A 19,833-nucleotide genomic window follows, 5' to 3' on the forward strand; every position below is an offset into this window, starting at 1 on the left:
AAGAGTCTTGGCAAAGCTACTCGTTGCTGGTAAAGGGCGAGGTTTGAAGGGGAGGGTTAAAGTGCATTAGTGACCTTGCTTCTGAGCAGCAGTGCTTTTGCACCCAAAAGCTGGTCTTTTATTTCCAACTAGATCTGTTGGTCTGATAAAGGAGATTATAAACTTTTCTTTCCTTAGGGATCCTGTACATCAAACTTGAGCTGATTAGAGGATCCCCGCCCCCAAACCCGTAACAGTATTTCATGTATATCAAAAATGAAGTCTTCTCTGTTGATAAAATAGCAATTGCTATTTTATTAGCAATTGCTGAGGTTGGGATGGTTACAGAATTTGGTGGGAAGGTGTATGATTTGATCAGAACTCAGCTGCCAGGCAGAGGCGGCCGAAGGAGGCACCTTAGTCCTCACTACAGACCTTTCACTCAAGCGTGACAAAATTAGGAGGTGGGTCCAGGTAAATGCCTGCATTCTTATGACTGTAGTGACCTCATAGTCTAGTTTTGGTTTATGAAAAGTCCCACAATCCTTGTGACATTTGAATCGCAGGTTTAAGCCAGTGGACATCCGGCAGCCTGTGAATGTGTAAAATAGAACTTCGCTTTCCCCAAGCGGGTGTAATGCATTGGCTTGCTTCTTGTAACTGCAAATGTTTTGCCTCTCTGCTGAGCCCAGAATTGACTTGGGATGTTTCTGAGGAATCCAGGTGACTCAACCCGTGCTCCTTCCCTCCTATACGGGAGAGGATCCTTTGGTAATTGTGGGACTGAATCATTTACCTCTCTCTGCCTCTCTCACCGTCTTGCTGCAGGAGTTTGATCCTGAAGAGTTTTACCACTTGTTGGAAGCTGCAGAAGGCCATGCCAAGGAAGGGCAAGGAATTAAATGCGACATTCCTCGTTACATTATCAGCCAGCTGGGACTTACCAGGGATCCCTTGGAGGGTGAGAACTCTTCTTTTTATATTCTCAAACTACTAAAGGGATGGTCAGATCTCCAGATGCCAACGCCTGGTCGCTATGTAGCCAAAAGAGGCTTTCGTTTTATTGGGTGGATTTCTGTGCCTTTTCTTCCTTATTTTCCTGTTTGCTGTCCAATTCTAAATGATCCTTTCCAACTGTATGTCTTAAAGAAGTGTTACTAACTTAAGGATCACACATCAACAGTTACAGTTCTTTATGTGGGGGTTAATAATGTCTCCCTGTATTGTAGCTGGAAAAATGTTAGTAAATGACTTTATTTTAACTGTTTTTTCTGTAGTTGGAAGGGTAAAACTAAATTTATCGTTTATATTTCTGATCAGCCACTGCTTGCATGCTGTGGTCTCTCCTGTGCTGGTTGGAAAGGATTCTGTCATCCCACTCTGTCGTCCTCTCTGGAAAAAATGTATTTGTTGTGATTTTCCGTGGAGTGTACACGTACACACACAATTTTCTAAAGTACACAAACTATATACATGAAGTCAGCTAGGAGTTCACTTGGATACAAAAGCTTGTATTTCTGGTCCCAAAAGGTATTTAATCAAACAATTTATAATAATAGCCTAGTTTACTTGTAGAGTGAAGTTAATTTTATGATGAAGAATGTTTATTTTACGTTTTACAGTTTTTAGAAATGTTGGATATTACACTTAAGCGTTTGATAAGAAAGTAATGTCTTAGAAGAAACAGACAGCTTTTCCTCTAGCTCCTGGCATTGCATATGGTAAAATTAATCTGCTCTAAATGTACGGAGCCCCAGAAGATCTTAACTTTGGAATTCGTGAGTTAATAGTTCTCCTTGTGTTTTGCTTGTTGGTTCTCTTCCCCTCTGACAAGTTTTACGAGCACAGACTTTGGTCCCAGGCACGGCTTGCTCAGCAACAATAGGAAGTTTGACAGAGACTGGAGGTTACTGCAGAATATTTCAGCAGTTGAGCTGTACTTTTTGTTTTCTCAGGAGAGCATAATTTTACCATAAATTAGTAGTCTGAATAGGACTAGTTTAACTTCTGCAGTGTTTACTAGAATGACAGTGACAGGTTGACTTCAAGTAAAGGGCTCTTTGGGAAAATTTCAACCAAAGATTGCTAAATGCAATTTAATAGCATTTGTTGAAATCTGACATTAAAGGGAAATTTCCTTTGATCCCTGTCATGGGAGAGAACCTTTCTATCACTAATTCTCCTCACTGAAGTCAAATTTTCTTTAGAAATGTGTGGAGATGTCAAAGTGCCTTATTTCCTTTCTGTAAGGAGGGCACCCAGAAATGTCAATGATGTCTGTTCGGAGACTAGCAGTTAATGTAGGATTTGGTTCTGCAAAGTTTATAGCATCTCCTAAGACAGCTGAGTAGCCTAAACTAACCGACTTTCTCACAGTTTGATGCTGCTCAGCATTTTGCAGAATCAGACACGTTTCATGGAGAGAGGTTATTTGAAATGTAATGCTTTTTCTTTTCTGAAGTACATAGGTGCTACCAGGCTATATACAGACATGTATGCACGGAATAGGTTTTGCCATTAGATAGCTGGTAGTTTCCCCAAACTTGCATGTATTGCTTTTACTTATTAAAGAAACCATCTAGAATAATTCATGCTGAGAAGAGGCCCGTTAATTATATTCATCTTTATATAAAATCTTGCCTACAGCTCACAAGATGTTAAAGGTTATCACTGTATAATTGGGGTGACTTTTTACAGAGGGGAAAAATGTGCTTCATAATCTACAAGCACCTCTTGAAATGCTGTTTGTCTTGTATAAACAAAGAGAACAGTGTTTGATTGAGATCATTAGGAGTAATCTTTCTGCTTTCTTTTCAGAAATGGCCCAGCTGAATAGCTATGACAGCCCAGACACTCCTGAGACAGATGATTCAGTGGAGGTAAAGCAGTAATACATGCACACTGTCTAGCACTTTTTCCTCTGAAAAGGAGTAGTCTACAGTAAAGAACTAATTATAATGCAGAGTAATTTCAATTAAAGAAAGGGATGACATTTAAAAGTGCATGTTAAAACTAAAGTACATGCTCATCAAGCTGCACTATGCTGTGGAGGTGAAATGCTTTAAAGATACAAACAGGCATTATCATGAAGTCTTGTTGATGTTTCTTTAAGTTGCAATCGAAAGTAGTTTTCAGCTCATTTCAATTTTTAAAAAATTCTGTATATCCGCATATGTAAAATGTGATGGGAATTCTGGGAAGTTGACTTCAGTGATGGACTGTTGGAAAAATTTAGTCATATAACTGACCAGGTTTCAAAGATCCTTAGTTTTTTTTTTAGTTGATTGGTATTTTAAAAATACAATGTTGAGGAAATGAGGCCTGAATTTTATAGTCCACTGACTTATTGTGCTAATATTTGGGAAGGGAGTCTGCAAGGCTCCTGGGGATACAGCCTATTATCTTAAAGCTGACCACTCCAGAGATTTTAGGATTAGGTTGTGTTTGGGTGAATTCTGCTTAAAAAAGAAAAGGACAAAAAAGTTGTGTAGAGAACGAAATCATTCCTACTCCCCTGATTTGTGTTTGTTTTCTTTCTCAGAGCCGTGGAGCCTCTGTGCAATCAAAGAAAACTCCATCTGAGGAAGAATTTGAAAATATTAAGCTGATCAGTAATGGAGCTTATGGGTAATGCTTTTTATACTCTGCTCTAGCAGAAAATGCTGTTATCATCCTGCACAGTGAAGGGTTATACCAAAGCTAGGCAAATGACTGTTTTCTGTTGGATCCAGATCATAACGAACATTGCTTGGACCTTACAAACGTTCCAAACTTACGATGTCTTGTGGGAGATGCTATTTCTTTCACATTCTCTGTGTTTTTAGGCAATACCAACTGTACGTTGCTGTAGTTCTCGGCTGTGAAGGCCTTGCGCTGCACTGAGCTGACATACAGCTTCCAGCTCTGTGACCCTCTGTAAAAAGTGGTTATCCAGCATTAAAGCTTTCAGAATAGTTTGCTGTAAGTCCTTTCTAGCTGTGACCTCGAGCCTTTTTTTTCTGTAGCTACTTCCGCAATGTTGGCCTGAGATGACAAAATTTTCCCTAAATGTTGTCTTCGAAGAGAAGGATTGTCACATAGTCTATTGTGAAATTTCTTAGAGAAAAATGTAGCTCCAGGAATTTGAGAAAATTATTTTGCACCCATAATTTTTTGCTTATCAGGACATTCTGTATTTCCTTTCATGGCATCTGGTTAAGTCCTATGATCTGTATTTGTGTAAGGGTTAAATGAGTGAGAAAAAAATTCTACAGTTGCAAATGTTATTGATTATTCATTAAAATGGCAAAAATATTGGAGAGAAAGGGGGTTATGTTTTGCATGTCTTGAGATTATATATGTAATGTATGTGGCTGTGAGCTTTGAAATATGAGATTAAATGCTAAAATTAGATGAGGGCAGGTCTACTTGAGAAGTCATGCAGTAAAAATACCATTAGATTTTATTACCTGTTGAAGAATCCAGAATGGAGTTTCTCAGTTAAAATTTTAACCATTCCTACAAACCCATCCAGAATATTAAAGATAGTTCCTGAGTCTCTGCAGTTTATAAATCCTTGTCAGAGATATTAAAGAGGCCAGAACTGAAAAGCAGGGATACTCAAGTAGGCCGTAACAGCAAAACTTAAGCATGTGCTTGAGTGTTTTGTTGAAGTGGTCGCTTAGTTAACAGCAACTCATTTCTTAAAAATTATGTGAAATAGTGTAAGTATATATATTTTTTTCAGCCTGTGAAGACACAGTAGAGCCGATCAAAGAGCCGTATTGCCTGACAAGAAGCTTTTATATGTTTTCAGTCATATTTCTGCACAGACCCCATGATTTTAAACATACCTCTGCAGAAATGCGAGGGGTGGAAGTTTTGCTGTAACTCATGTCCTGCCTTTACACTGGTTGTATTTCACAGTCAGTTGCTTGTGCGACACGATTCCATGTTAAATGTATTATCCTCCAGAGAAAAGGAAGCAAGTACTGATTCAGTAAGGCAGGCAAACCGGATGAAAATTTTATTTGCAAATTCTGTTATTAACGTGCAGGAATCTAATGATCTGCAAATGATAGAAATGTAAGAGATACTGAAGGTAATCCCTGGTGACAGTGTTATGTCAAATCCGCGTTATGGAGCTGGGAAGAAATTGTGCTGGTTCCTTGGACAATGTTTGAGTTAAATGGTGACTTTAATGTTGAAAAATACATACCTTTGTATTAATGACCAAGGAAGCCGGTGACATTTGTTAGTCACATCAATGAGAATGCTACTTAATTCAAAGAGGCCAGATCAGAGTAGCTTTTGGAAGAGAAGCGTCGTGGAGTTCCTTCTTTTCTAGAGGAGCTTGGCCTTAGGATGCATGGGATTTTATGGAGTCACAAATAAGTTTGTCAGAATCCATCCAAAAGAGTTACCATCCATTATTTCTTTAAAACAGTGCAAACTGAAAATGGATCCTTTGCTCTTGATGTGTGATTTTCTAGAGCGGTGTATTTGGTGCGACACAAGACCACCCGTCAACGTTTTGCCATGAAGAAGATCAACAAACAGAACCTAATTTTGAGAAACCAGATCCAACAGGCTTTTGTGGAGAGAGATATCTTGACTTTTGCTGAGAACCCCTTTGTAGTCAGCATGTTCTGCTCCTTCGAGACCAAGCGCCATCTGTGCATGGTTATGGAGTACGTGGAAGGTATCTATTGAATGCTGGCATGTTTGTCTTAATTTCGTCTTGCAAAGGCACCGTAGGTAGGATGCGCCCGTAGCGTATACACAGTGTCTTCCATCATAAAGGATGACATTTCCCAGTGATTTTTAAAACATGTACTTTTGGGTGTAATATTGATCACTGTACTGCTCTGAACGTAATAAACAGGAAGAACATCTTTTGTGTGTGGGATACTCCGTTTTCATGTAAGGTAAGCACAGTCAGCACTGCGTCCCTCCGCCTTCCTGCAGGGAGCTTATGAAGCCCATGTAGGGAGGAGGTGTACAGACTGCTTGGGCTGAGCTGGAGAAATGAGTCATTCTAGCCTGCTAGCATGATTTTGTGTAAGGAGATACTCCATTTGTGAATCCCCATAGCTAATGCGATGTGATTGCAATGAGGCTGAGGAAAACATAAAGCCATGTGTAGAGAGATTGCTGGGGTGAGAAGTCAGTGTGAACTTCCCAGTCTTTATTGGAAGGAGATCCTTTGGTTCTCCTGTGGCTCCTGTGGGAGGCCATGGCTAAATCCGTAGAGTGCTTGGCATTAAGGTTAGAAAAAGAGAGCTAAGAAACATCAGCAAGCAAGCATAGTCTTTGTTCTTTATCAGCTCTTTCAAAAATACAGTGTTTTATGCTGTTGAATTTTTTCTTTGCTAATTCATTGGAATATTATTTGATTTTATTTTATTGCTGTATCTTATTGTAAGCAATACATTTCCATTGATGGATAGGATTACTTTCTTATGCCTGACTTGCTTTGCTGAACGTTAATGAGAAGTGAGCTTTAGTTACTATATTAGTGCTCTTTTAGATAAATAAGTGGAATGAAAGCAGATGTACTGACATAACAGATTTTAACATTAGCTCCGATTTGCAAAAGAGATGAAGGTTGTCGAGTGAAATGTGTAGCCAGCATTCCTTAAAAAGTTGAATCAGGGGCCCACAAACTTATTTTCATGTGTTACTACTATACCAAAAGCTGTGACTGCCTCTTCAAGCATTGGAAGAGCCAGTTAGTAGGAAAGCTATTTAAAACAGTGAGTAAACACTGCTGAGACTATCAGAAGTGGTATCTGTTACAGTGGTAAGCCCTGCGTGGAAAGCAAAGAAATTTACACAGAGGACAAGCGATCATGAACTGCCCTTCCTTCCAAGGCTTGTCTCTGGTTTGGAAACTGCATCTGTACAATTGTTGTGGTAAATCCTTCTTCCTTTCCTGAGGCATACAGAAACCAACTGAGGTGCACTGGAGAGAAGGAGATCCTGATGTGTTTTGCTACAGATGAAGATGAGGGCCTCAGGAATTGAAGGTCAAGGCCCATCTGCTCTTGAGTTACGTGTTGTATTTCAGCACTTCAGTGCATGTTGCTTCATGGAGTTTACTGTGGTGTGCCTTTTTAGAGGAGGAAAAGCATGCCCAGCATCCATGGAACTCAATTTTCCGAAGATTTTAAAACTTATTTGAAGCTCAAAGCTTGAATGTAGAGAGTTTTAGAAATCAGGGTTACAGGATTAAGAGAGGCTGCCTTTAGGAAACTTACTCTAATCTAATGTTGTAGTGCTGTAGCGGCTCTTGCTTCTTAACTAATATTTCCTGTTTCACTGTGTCATATTTGCAACTTTATTCTAGGAGGTGATTGTGCTACACTTCTCAAGAATATTGGTGCGCTACCTGTGGATATGGCCAGGATGTATTTTGCCGAGACAGTTTTGGCATTGGAGTACCTACACAATTACGGGATTGTTCACCGTGACCTCAAACCTGATAAGTAAGTGTTCAGCCCTTCAGAAGCTGGAGGGAGGGACCCAGTTCGTCAGAGTTTTTCTCCATAGGCAAGAGGACATGGGGGTTAGAGACAGTAGAGGAGAGCTTTGATGATATCAGGAGTGCAGAAGGCTTTAGGGAGCCTCTGGCTTCAGATATACAGAATCAGTTGGGCAGTGAGAAGGGCTGGGCAGAAGCCCTTTGAGGCTTAGGAGCAGAATTTGAATGGGGCTGGACTTCGCCAGGTCTAGCTCCACTGGTATCGGGGATAAAGAATTTTTGGGCAGTGTTGTAAAATACGGTCTTTACTCTGAGGGTCACCTCAAAGCTGTGCACGTATAAGAGGGATGGGATGCACATACAGTTATGGAAAAGCAGGGAACAAGGTCTGAAAGGTTTTGAGAACTGTTGGGCATAGTTACATCTTGGGTCCTTTCTGCCCTCCTCTCTGTGCTGTTGCAACTCTGATGTAAGCGCAGAAGCTAAAAGGTATGGTTGCTATGTGCACAAAAATTAATGTCTTCATTTAGAATTTACAGCAGTTAAGTATAGAAAAAATGAGTAAACAGTAGTGTTTTGTTCAGATATTGTCTCAGACCTGTTGTTACTCTGGTGAAATTTGGCAGAAGTGACTCTGATTTTTGGTTGCCTTAGCAGCTCTGTGATGTTTGGTTGCATAGGAGGTTCCTTCCAGGTGTTTGAACGGCTGTACTGAGATTGCTCTTAGAATTATCTTGCAATTTTTTTGTGTTTTAACTCTTTCTGGGAAACAATTGAACGTTAGATTATTTTGCTCTTCCTCTTTCTTCCAGTCTCCTGATAACTTCCATGGGTCACATTAAACTAACTGACTTTGGACTGTCTAAAATCGGGTTAATGAGTCTTACCACTAACCTCTATGAGGGACATATTGAGAAAGATACCAGGGAATTCCTGGACAAGCAGGTAAGCTGAAACGTTTTGTCCATTGGTGTGGGCGCAGATGCATGCTGGGGCCTTCAGAAACATGATCTCTTGGGCCAGAATCAGAGTTTGCGGAAGTCTGCCTCTCTGCCTTGACTTTGTGCTGTGCGTTGGATAATGAGGGGAAAAGATACAACTGTAATCTCATGTTTCTGCACAAGATTGCATTGTGGTTTTTATACCAACCTCTTGTTGTGGAGTGATGCACTTCAGCTCATAGTTTAGGATTTCCAAGGTGTATTCTGGGCTGCAGTGCAGGTGCAAACAGAAAACAGAGTAGTTCATTTAGGGATGTAACACTGATTTTGCTGGAAGGTTGTTCCACAGTCTCCCCCTTCTGGTCCTTAGAAAGTTCTTGGCAAGTTCCTATAGGTTTGTTCTTGTAATTTTGTCTGATGCCTTAAAAATTGACTTTTATCCCCATGATGTTTGCCAAGGGTGATTCTCCTCCATAGCCTTCATTTTGCTAGGCTTAACCAGCTAAGTTATTTTAGATAACAAGAGAGATTTTCCTCTGATGAATGAATAGCTCTTCCATGCACCTGTTTAAGCTAGAGTTAATCTTTCCTGAGCGTGGTTGAGAGGAACTATGCATTGCATTTTAGGTGAAGGGCCACCAGTGCCTTGTATAATGGGATTAAAAAATCCTGATCTCTTCTGAAAACATCTAGGATTGCAGCTGAATTTTTTTTAGCTTTGTCATGTGTTGGTTCATACTCACTATGTGGTAGACAATGCACGCTCGAGTTTCTGTCTTCCTTTGCATCCGAGAAATGCTGGTTATTGTTTTAGGAATGCTCATTAGTCACTAGATCATGGTCTTGCATTTTGCAGTGTTATGGGCTTTTTGCAACTATTTTGTTATTTGTTGCTTCGAAGCCCAGGGTAACCTAGTTCTTCCCATACGATGTGGTAGCTGTTGTCTGTGCCAACTCTAACTCCCACATTTGAGCCCTTTGTATATAGCTGTAAACGCTGCAGTGAAATCATGCTCTGTTGCTGATTCTATCTGTGGAACTAAATTCTGCTAGAAAAGATGTACAAGGTTTATGAAAATCCAGACCCTGCTAGCTATAGCTGTGCCAGTAGAAATCCATCATATAGAGACAGTTATAGACGTGCAGTATGCATTTTTTTCCTATATTCTTTACTGTGCGTGCACCAAAGAACTGCTTAGCCAGCACGTCCACCTTAAGAACATTTAGTAGTGTGTGATATCATCTCTGTGCAGGGAATATGTTCCTCGTATAGACTTTTGCAACATAGAAAGAGTTTACAGCCCCAAGTTAGTAGTGGTAAAGCCTTAACTTCCTTTTAAAGTGCTGAGGTGAAAAAAACTAGACAGAAGTAAACTTTGAATTTGGCAATCGGTAGGTTCATTGCTTTCTTGTGTGTTCCTCTTGAGGTCTGCGGGACTCCAGAGTACATCGCACCAGAAGTGATCCTGCGGCAGGGCTATGGAAAGCCTGTGGACTGGTGGGCCATGGGGGTTATCCTCTATGAGTTTTTAGTTGGCTGTGTCCCTTTCTTTGGTGACACACCTGAAGAACTCTTTGGACAAGTGATCAGTGGTGAGTTTTGTTCTGTTTCTGAAGGGCTTTCCAAGTGTGCTGTGAAGTAAAACACAGAAAATGTTGAAGATCTATAGTTTAGTCTGGAAAGTCTAAGTATAAAATAATGTTCTTACTCTAAAATGTTTATATTTCTGTGTCGAAAAGGTAGTATCCAGCTGATTCTACTTCCTGAAAGTTCTTGAGTTGCTTAACACCTTGCTAGATATTTCTATCAGTGTGCTTGGTACAAAAGTCACACGTTTGTAAAAGTATGTAAAAGTATCCTTGTGGGATGGGGGGAGAATGTTTTGGGTTTTTTCTGTCCTATCTGTTAACATATAGGATGTAGAATATGAAAGGAGCAGCTGGCAACTAGTCTAGTTCACTCTGATTTTATGTTTTTCCTTCTGTAGATGCTAAAGTCAGCCAATTCGTAGTTGTTCTACAAACAAAATAAATTCTAAAACAAAACACATTGATGCTGTTGTGCTGAGTGGCTTCATGTCTTGTGGGTTTTTAAACCTGTCTCCCGCTTGGAGTTGGACAAATGCTTGCTTTGTGTTCTCTCAGTGAATATGCCAGTGAAAACGTTTCCTATTGGGAATGCTTTTTGAAGCAGTAAATTTTTTTAAGACTTGGCAAGCGTGCTTTGTGAAAGCAAATTTCAGTGAAGAACTAAATTGGATGCATGAAATGGTTACCTGTGAATTGTTCACTCTGTTCCAAGTATAACTAGTTTGGAGTGTGCAGGCATGAGATACAGCCGCAGTATTGTCACTGTCATTGTTTATGGATTGTCACGGAAGTCCCATTTCATACTTCGTTAAAAGAGTTCTTAATGCCTTTTTTTTTTCTCCACAAGCACTGCTTGGATTGACAGCAGCTTTATTTGAGGCTGAATTTTATGCATTTTGGAAAATGTCAATGCTTTGAATTATATTAAGTATGCAAGCTGCTGAATTCAAGGTATTTGCGTTTCTGGGGCAGTACTGAACGCTGCATCCTATGGTGTAGGAATGTGAATGGTTATTCAAATTGTTTGTGAAGTAGGTAGAAAATGTCAAGCCTCTTTTTCTTCCCAGATGAAATAGCCTGGCCGGATGGTGACGATGCACTGCCACCAGATGCACAGGACCTAATTTCTAAGCTTCTTCGCCAAAATCCTCTGGAAAGAATGGGAACAGGTAGGAATGTTTTGTATGGAAGTGCTCACCAAAAATGGTCAAGAAGCTACCCTGACAGTGAGGCACACCAAACTGAGCTAAAAAACACTGCTCTAGGTCTGGGAAACAGTTTATATTGGGTTGAATGAATCTTATGAAGCTCTGAGAGTCAGTGTAGATTGTACACGAGTCAGACGGATGTTACTATCTTGTATGGGAAACAAGAAAGAGCCACCAAGTGAATTTGCCATCGACTTTGCAACATAACTTCTCAAATTTGGGCTGTTCCAGTTATTATGCTGTCCAAGGCTTGAGGGTCGTGTCTCAATTTGAGCAGTCTACAATCAGATTTCTTTGAAAATTCTCTTTGACTAGGGGAGTAATCCCCTTACATTGCTGTGAAATCATGGGAAAGCTTGTCCGTTCATAGGAGACTCTGCTGTCTCCTATTCTCCAGAAATCCCGAATCTGATAATCTCTTTGTCAAAGTCAGATGCTTATGTCAATCTTTTGGCATTGTAATGTTAAATTTAAACTTCAAGCCAGCCCTTCTATCTCCTGACAGAAAATAATCATCAATAGTCTTGAGCTACCTACCTTACTGTTTAAAAATCATTTGTCCAATGCTGCCGCTTCACAACACAGGTCGTCTGTTTCATTGACTTCATTTGTTTGATTTAATTTTGGACTTTTGATTGGAAATTACATTTTAAGGATAAAATAGAAACTAAGTATATAACAATTCCAAAAGGCACCTTATTCAGCAAACTTAACACAGGTGCCTTCAAGGGTAATGAAGAGGTCATGAGTTAATAGTATAATCAGCTGTTTTTCACATGTTCTTCTTTGCTTCAGATCCACATAGTTGAAAGATGATGTTGTCATGGAAAAGACGTGGAGTTTCTTGCTTTATAAAATGAGTTGATGGGCTGATTTTTTTTTGATTTCTTATACACCTGTGTTGCTGAGACTGCTGTTTTACTTGGCATCTCCTGCTGCTACTGGCACTCAGCAACCCCTTTTTCCTTTCCTCTGCTTTTTTTTTTTTTTTTTTTTTTTAAAGACAGTAGTATCTTTTATGAATATGAATTTCATTGAAAAAAATACACATAGTGGCAGACAGATAATCGTTATTTTTTCCTTCTGGGAACCCGAACTTCTGAGGTTAGTAACAAAGATACTAATTTAGGAAGATAAATATTTAAGCTCCTGCCTCCTTTTAAGCACATGGATGACGTTACTGACTGGAGTGGAGCCACTCACGTGCTAAGTAGTTTTCCGAGTCTGCCCTCTTTATTTAGCTATGCACAAAATGGTATTTAGAGTTTGGAAATTTTAAATTAAGATGTTAATTAGTTCTTAATCTTGCAGCTTGGTGTGGAATGTAATGGCAGATGCTATCTTCCAGCCAATTTAGTCATGTATTGTCATTAAATACGAAAAGGAGGCAGGAAAGAGGAAGTCTTGTTCAGTCTTTATACTGTATCACCACTATGGTAAAGGGAAATTCAACATTCTTGGAAAATGAGTCACTTAGGTATACAGGTTTTCTTTCAGGCTTTTGATATTTTTAGGGTTTGTTTTTATTGTTTCGAAAATGCTAGAAGAAGTACTCTGAAATAAAAGATGCTTATTTCAGGTAGTGCCTTTGAAGTGAAACAGCACCGGTTCTTTAAAGATTTGGACTGGAATGGATTACTTCGACAGAAAGCCGAATTCATTCCACAGTTGGAATCTGAGGATGACACGAGCTATTTTGACAGTAAGACTAAAGATTCAGCATAAATTGCCTCATATTTTTGGGGTATATTTCGTTTTATCTTAAAAATTCTTAAGTATAAATCATTGTCAGCTATTGAACAAAACACTTGATGAAAATGCCTTTAAAAAGTTTCTGTTTAATGCCAGATATTGAAAGCAAATGAATTTTAAAGGAAAATGTTGTTGTAAAGTCGACTGATTTTTCACTGGTGCCTGTGGCTCTGCCAGCCATGGCCCTACAGTGAGAGGTGCGATGTTTGTTATATGGGATTTGTTGCAGTACTTTCAAAGCAGGTTGGTATGTCCAACTTCCTTGAGTTTTTGAGCGCTGTTATCTTTCCCTAGTGACTGTTTTCAGCCTAAAAATATTTTTATTAAAAAACCCAAAACTGGAACACAAATCAGAAGGGGAGATTCTTTATGGTTTAGAAGTTACTTTAGAAGTATTATGTACGACTTGTGGTATTTCCAGATCAGCCCCAGCCAGGGAGGCATTGCTAATGGGAGGGGATGGTGTTGTGGGTGCTAGAGCGATCTCTGTCCCCATCCTCTACCCCCTAGCTTTTCCCCTTTGACTTGGAGGTGGGGGGCGGGGGGAAGCTGGGCTGGTCACTGGCCGGGGGGTCTTCTCCCTGCTCCAGCCGGAGCACAAGACGATATTGGGATATTTCAGCCTCTGAGTTACAGGAACTTCTGCCCTACTTGAAAGGAATTTCTTCCATCCTCCTCTCAGGGCCTCGTGACCCCACGCAAGCCCCACTGTTGCTCTGCTCCTCTGCTGCGCAGAAGTGGCGGCAAGCTCCCCAAGCATCCAGGCACGCGCAGCACGTTGGTGGGGCGACTTTGAAGCACGCCCTTCGTAAAGGCTGGAATATTCTCATGTCAGGAAATATCTCGCATGGACACTGATAAGAGTTGGCACTGCTGTTCTAAATCCTAATGCAGGAAATTTCAGAATTTATAAAAGTAGCTTTCTGGCTGATACAGTGCAGCAAATTTGGCTCAATACAGCTATCAGCTTTCTGTAGCCAAACTTATTAACCCCCACTGCAAAATCCGGTGTGGCTGGCTTAGAATTAGGCTATTGCAAATCTCAAAGCACAAAATCTCTTTGGAGGCATTTTAGATTTTTGCATTAAAAATTGCTTTGCATATTGGTTACTTGCCTGTTTTAGTTCACAAAATCTAATCATTTTGCTAGTTGTGGGAGGGAGAAGAGGAGCTATTTTGTGGGGTAAATATTTTTATTTTTCAAAGACAACTCGTATGTATGTATACAGGGTGTACTTTGTGCAGTTACAAAGCCGTTTCATTGGAAATTGGGACAGAGTCGATTGCTTCCCTGATTCCTTCCATACTATTGTTTGCCTTAGGAAATACTCTTATTGAGAAGGGTCTGCAGGATTAGATACCTATATGATTTCTGCTGAGAATCAGTGGCTTTTAGAGTATTATATAGCTGAAGACTTGCAATAAATTCAGGAGGTATGAAGAATGAGATATTCTTCATTGCTTGTTGTACAGGATGAGCAAAATTGGCTGGGTGCGTTTCAACACGAAGGAAAATATTCTTCGTGGTGTATGAACACTCGGAGTTCTTTATAGGTAGTCAAGTGGGAATCGGTGCAAAGACTGTTCTTGCATAACCATGTCCTGTTTGAGGGTATCTTATAGGAGTCGTCAACATTTCCTGCACTGATGAAACGTGCCCTGTCTTGTTCACAGCCCGGTCAGAACGGTACCAGCACCTGGATTCAGAAGAGGAGGAGGACACGAATGATGATGATCATGTGGAAATTAGGCAGTTTTCCTCATGCTCGCCGAGGTTCAGCAAGGTAAGAGCGTGCTGAGTTGTTGAAAGAAAAATCTAGAGAGGGACACAATTTCAGAGGCCAGTATTGCTTTGTGTGAGGTAGATTTTAACCATGTGGTTGATAATGTGGGAGCCACATAATGTTTAGTATTCTCTGAGAACTGTGTACCTATTTGTTTCCTCGGTGCTATTAAAAGTGCAAGACTGGTTGGAGAGTGAGATGTTGTATTTTTTAGTTTCACTAATATGTAGGGTTCTGCAGAGGTCTTCCCTGCTTCTGACGCAGTTTAATGTTTTCATTAATGATGCGGAGAATGGCACAGGGAGGTGTGCTTATTTCCTTCAGACAGCATTGTTCTGAAAGGGCCTTCCAGTAGGTGAGAAGATGGTACGAGGATGAAAATTGATTTTAACAGCTTGGAATAATGATCTAAAATCAAAGGGATCACAGGCAGTAAGAAGAGCAAATGCGAAATTCTACACCTGTGCTTCTCATTATTTCAAATACAGGATGAGGAACAAAAGATGAGGCAACTGTTTCAAAGAAAAGGATCTGGGCTTATAGTGGATCGTAAGTTAAACATGTGAAATTATTTAAAAAAGAAAAAAAAGGCAGTTATCGTGCTGGACAAGAGAGACTATTTTCGGCAAGGCAAACGAAGAAATCCTTTCCATCTGTTTAGAGGTAGGAAGGGCTTAGAGGATTACTCTGTCCTGTTCTGGGCAATGTTCTTGAAAAGAAATGTGGATCAGTAAAAGGAAGACCTGAGGGAAGGAACAAGAATGATTAGAGATTTACAACATATAAAACTTAAAAGAAAAGCTCGTAGGGAAGTTCAGTCTAGAGCAGAGAAGACTGAGGGAAAGGCAAGAGAGCAGTTTTCAAGCATAAAAATGCTAGAAGGAAGGGAATAGATTTTTTTTCCTCTTTTATCCGGAAATGACATGAAATCATGGGCATAAACTGCCACAAAAGAGTTATAGGATAGATGGTAAGAAAAAATTTCCAATGTTGAAAAATAATTAAGCCCAGGCACTGATTCCCTGGGGAAATTGTAGAAGTGCCGTCACTGGCGGCTTTTAAGAACAGGTTGGAGAAACATCTGCCTGGTGTTCAGAAGAGAGGTAGTTCTGCTTTGAGGTAGGGAAATGGGCAGGATGCCCTGAGGAGGTCCCTTCTAGCTGTACTTTCTGGACTTAATGTGCCTTACTCAGGTCTGTACATGTCTGGAGTTCTTATTCAGGTGGTCTGAAAAAAAGCTGCTATTCCAGACCCTTCAAAGTAGTACAACTCCACCGTTAACTTGGATGACATGTGTGTTCAGGGAGGGGAAGTAGGAGAATGAAATGCTATTTTGATGTCTGAGCTCTCTCTGAACAGTATTTCCCTTTTCTCGATGAGCATGGGGGTAGGCATTTTATGCAGGGCCTCAGAAAGGTATTTCATTTTTTTGTACAGCAGTATCTCTAGGTTTCCAATACTGAGGTCAGTCTTGAAGCACCAGTTCGCTCTTCTGTGCCCTCAGCCAGGCTGCAGTGGTTTAAGTAACAGTTACCATTGATTTTGTGGAGTTGCTCCTGATTTGCATCACCAGAAGTCTGTTCATAATTGACCTGAAGATGTAATGGCTTTTGAAAAAGTTCTCTCATGAGTATGTAAGGATTTCTCTTTTTTTCCTCTCTTTTCTCACTATGAGTATTTATTCATCTGTTAGACGGAAGCTTTTCTTTAGGGTTCAGTATTTTTGCCACAAAGAGAAAAAGTTCACTTCTAATGAATTTATTTTAAGCCCTGGAAAATTATACAGCATTTGTAGTGTGGGAGGCATAAAAGGCTCATTATATTTTGAAATTCTTGTCTGACAATTCAGCCATATGATTTATTAATAGTTATCTTGTTGATGCTCTGAATTTTTAATAACATTATTTTCATTAATCTCTTCTTATGTAAATTAGGTCTACAGTCAAGTGTAGTTTTAAAAGCATGGATTTTTTTGCTTAATCATTTAATTATTTAAAGACGGCTGTAAAACCAAGAGAGGCACTTTCATTAAGCTGTCAGCATTATAGTAGATTCCTTGAGGAGGGCAGGACTTTTTTGTTCTGAAATAAGCTTGGGGCAATGCTGATAGACTGATGATAATGAAATGGGGTCATGAGCATGATGCCTATCACCAAGATGACTTTGTGTCATAAGATTTCAAGATCCAGATGCTAACCTTCAAGACTCATGGATCCTATTTTAGCAATTTCTCTGCTTAGATTTGAGGATTGCTATTAAAAAACAAAAATCCCTTAGTTTCAAAAGGTTTTCACGCTACTGTGGTGTTGCGCTGTTCACAGAGGAAAGGTGTTGGGTGCTATTGTAAAAAAGCATATTTGATGTTTCTGAAGCTTACCTTTTTCCTTTTCTCCCTGGCGTACTTAGAGCATGTCACACCTGTGCACTGGATTCTGTGTTACTTAGTTGAAGACCATTGCCAAGTTCATGCTTTCAGTGAATATCTGCCATTTTGAAGAGCTCGTAACCCCTTGGACAGGAAAGGCCACGTAGGATTTTCTCTGTTCTTTGTACAGAAGGATCTTTTGGTATGTGCAGGTGTACAGCAGCATGGAGCGTCTTTCCATCCACGAAGAGAGGAAGACTCCGCCACCAACTAAACGGAGCCTGAGTGAAGAAAAAGATGACCGATTAGACAGCCTTGGAGGCTTGAAAAGTCGGGACCGCAGCTGGGTAATTGGATCTCCTGAAATGTAAGTTGAGTAGAAGTGATTTTTTTAGTTTTCTCATAGCGTATGAGAAAGCCTTGTGCCTTTTCCCTGTCAGTCTTAAGTCAGAAATGCTTCATATGGTGTATTTCCAAAGGCAGAGCTTGAAGAGTAGAATAAATAGCAGAAAACAAACGTGTAGAAGTGATATACTCCTTAAATACATCCAGTTAAGTACTAACATCTCCTAAACTTGTAGCAAATACTTCAAATGAAAATAAAGGAATTCTAACCTTAAGTAAAGCCTTCATTTGCAGACAGACTAGTTGTATTGGAGACGTGCCAATAGCAATTTTTTCCTTAAATATCAGTGAATCCAGAATCTGGTGTTCCCTGCATTCTTCTTCTCTGTTGCAACCTAAATGATTAGGAAAGTCTAAATTTTCCAAAAAATCTTTACTTCTAATAAAAATATCTGTAAAATATGTGAACGCTTAGAATTTGTATACCCCACCATGCACCCAGTACGACTGAAATAATTGTTGAACTTCTCTTAAGAAGAGATATCTCCCATTTTTTTGTAACTCCTGTAAAGCTTTTACGCTAAAATTTGGCGTTACAGAGATCATAAGATGTGGCTGTGATCTCATCTGTATGACTCCATTCAGCAATCATTTTATAGGTTATGTGTTTAACTGCTACATGCTTCATCTTGCATCAGGCCTTCCTTGCTTGAAATTTACAGTAATTTTGAAAGCAAAGTTAGCAGTCTAATTCCAAAAGGAATGTGGATGATGATTTGCGTCTGCCCTTTTTTTGGTAATTGATTGATTGGAATAATATTTAATTTCATATTCACTGTATTATATTTTTGTTTGGTTTTATTCCTGCTTTTCTGAGAAGGTTCACAATGGAATATTTTGGAAATCTAAACTCAGGTGATGCTTCAAGCCTTTGCTGGTTTATATCCTAATGATGTAGCTTGGTCTCCCAACTACATCTGAAATGGCCTTCAGGTGTTGGAGTTGGTTCTCCGCACTACTTTTGTTCTGCCATTGGCCTTTTGCAGTTCGTTATTACTGTAACGTAACCTAGAGACTCTGTCTTGTTTTTTCTCCTAGATTGCGTAAGCGCTTGTCTATGTCCGAATCCTCGCACACGGAGAGCGACTCCAGCCCGCCCCTGACGGTGCGCCGGCGCTGCTCGGGGCTCCTTGACATGCCGCGGTTTGCCATCTCAGCTGAGGAGGAGGGCAGCGTGCTGAAGCGGCCGCAGTCGGAGGGGATGCTGCTGTGCGCCGGGCAGGCCCGCGAGGGGCTGCCCGTGCCCATTCCGGAGCAGCCTGTGGAGCAAGAGCTGCAGCTCGAGGGCGATGCGGGACCCACAGCCCCCTCCACGGCCGCCAGTAGTGCCTTGACGCTGACAGGTACGTACATAGGCGGCGTGGTGGCAGCGTAGTCCCAAAGGGAGCCGTTTCCGTTTTGCAGAAATGAACTGGGTAGCAAAGTGGATGTGGGTGGTCAGGGGCTGCGGTTATCTCATGCTAAGTAGTACTTCAGTATGGTTTCGTGGCTCTGCTTGCCTTTAAAGTGACATCAGTTGTTTAATCTTCTCATGCTTGAGACCCATTTACTCTTAATAGGATCTGCAGAATTTTTTAAGCAGTAGTCAGAGCAGGTCACTTCTGAGTTGAGGCTGGAGAATAAGGATGTTTAACTCATTAACAAAAAAGCACTTCCCGTGATTTTCTTTTTTTCTTTTTTCTCTGAAAAGCTCTAGTTTGGAGTAGAGACTTGAAATTTGCTAGGGGAGTGGCTTTTGGGTCAGAGACACGCTATTTGCTACCTCAGCCAAATATACCCGAATTTGGCCAAGTTACAAGTTTAAAAGCATGCAACTTGCATAGATTTAGTAGAGTTGTCTTAAAAGTCAGTGTGTGGATTCTCAGACATCTCTGCCCATCCTGGGGCCCTTCTCCAGCCCTGGGCTGAGCAGCGCTTTCGCCGCATCAGCAGCCCTGGGCTGCTGCTGCCCAAGGCTGAGCCCTGGGTGCTGAGAGATTGAATTGAAGGCAAGGCGGGAGAAGAACAGGCTTGGAGCATAGGTGATGTGGGTGAAATGGTGTTGTCCGGTCAAAGACACCTGGAGCAAGGGAAAGACTGGACCCAAAAGCTGGTATTTGAGAAGGAGGGCATATTAGAGGAGGCAACTAGAGCGCAGCATTGAGGAATAAGGACTAACTGGATAAGAAAATGAGAAATAAGTTGCTGGGGTAAACTGGGAGCAAGCAGGCAGAGAGATTGTGGATGCATTGAGAGCAGAATGGAAAGGGGTACCGAACAAGGAGACAGAGTGGCAGTGAGACTAGACAGGGACACGTTGAAGGGCACTGAGCAGGTATGATGATGGATTGGCGGCAAGAGGTGGAAA

At 40.6% G+C, this 19,833-nt stretch overlaps 1 protein-coding gene across 10 annotated transcripts in view; it reads left to right on the forward strand.

Moving 5' to 3' along the window:
- The window catches only part of MAST2 (microtubule associated serine/threonine kinase 2), a 208,041-nt gene that overhangs the window by 173,731 nt on the left and 14,477 nt on the right, over positions 1-19,833 (forward strand). For all 10 annotated transcript variants that reach the window (XM_068953003.1, XM_068953009.1, XM_068953004.1 and 7 more), the window contains 12 exons: positions 808-940; positions 2,797-2,858; positions 3,521-3,606; positions 5,451-5,659; positions 7,307-7,445; positions 8,254-8,386; positions 9,810-9,975; positions 11,040-11,141; positions 12,760-12,882; positions 14,607-14,716; positions 17,294-17,448; positions 18,525-18,829. In XM_068953003.1, the coding sequence (XP_068809104.1) occupies positions 808-940; positions 2,797-2,858; positions 3,521-3,606; positions 5,451-5,659; positions 7,307-7,445; positions 8,254-8,386; positions 9,810-9,975; positions 11,040-11,141; positions 12,760-12,882; positions 14,607-14,716; positions 17,294-17,448; positions 18,525-18,829 (1,723 nt within the window). The remainder of the gene's footprint in view (positions 1-807; positions 941-2,796; positions 2,859-3,520; positions 3,607-5,450; positions 5,660-7,306; positions 7,446-8,253; positions 8,387-9,809; positions 9,976-11,039; positions 11,142-12,759; positions 12,883-14,606; positions 14,717-17,293; positions 17,449-18,524; positions 18,830-19,833) is intronic.

The sequence above is a fragment of the Struthio camelus genome, chromosome 8 (genome assembly GCF_040807025.1).
Source record: "Struthio camelus isolate bStrCam1 chromosome 8, bStrCam1.hap1, whole genome shotgun sequence".
Classification (NCBI taxonomy): Eukaryota; Metazoa; Chordata; class Aves; order Struthioniformes; family Struthionidae; genus Struthio; species Struthio camelus.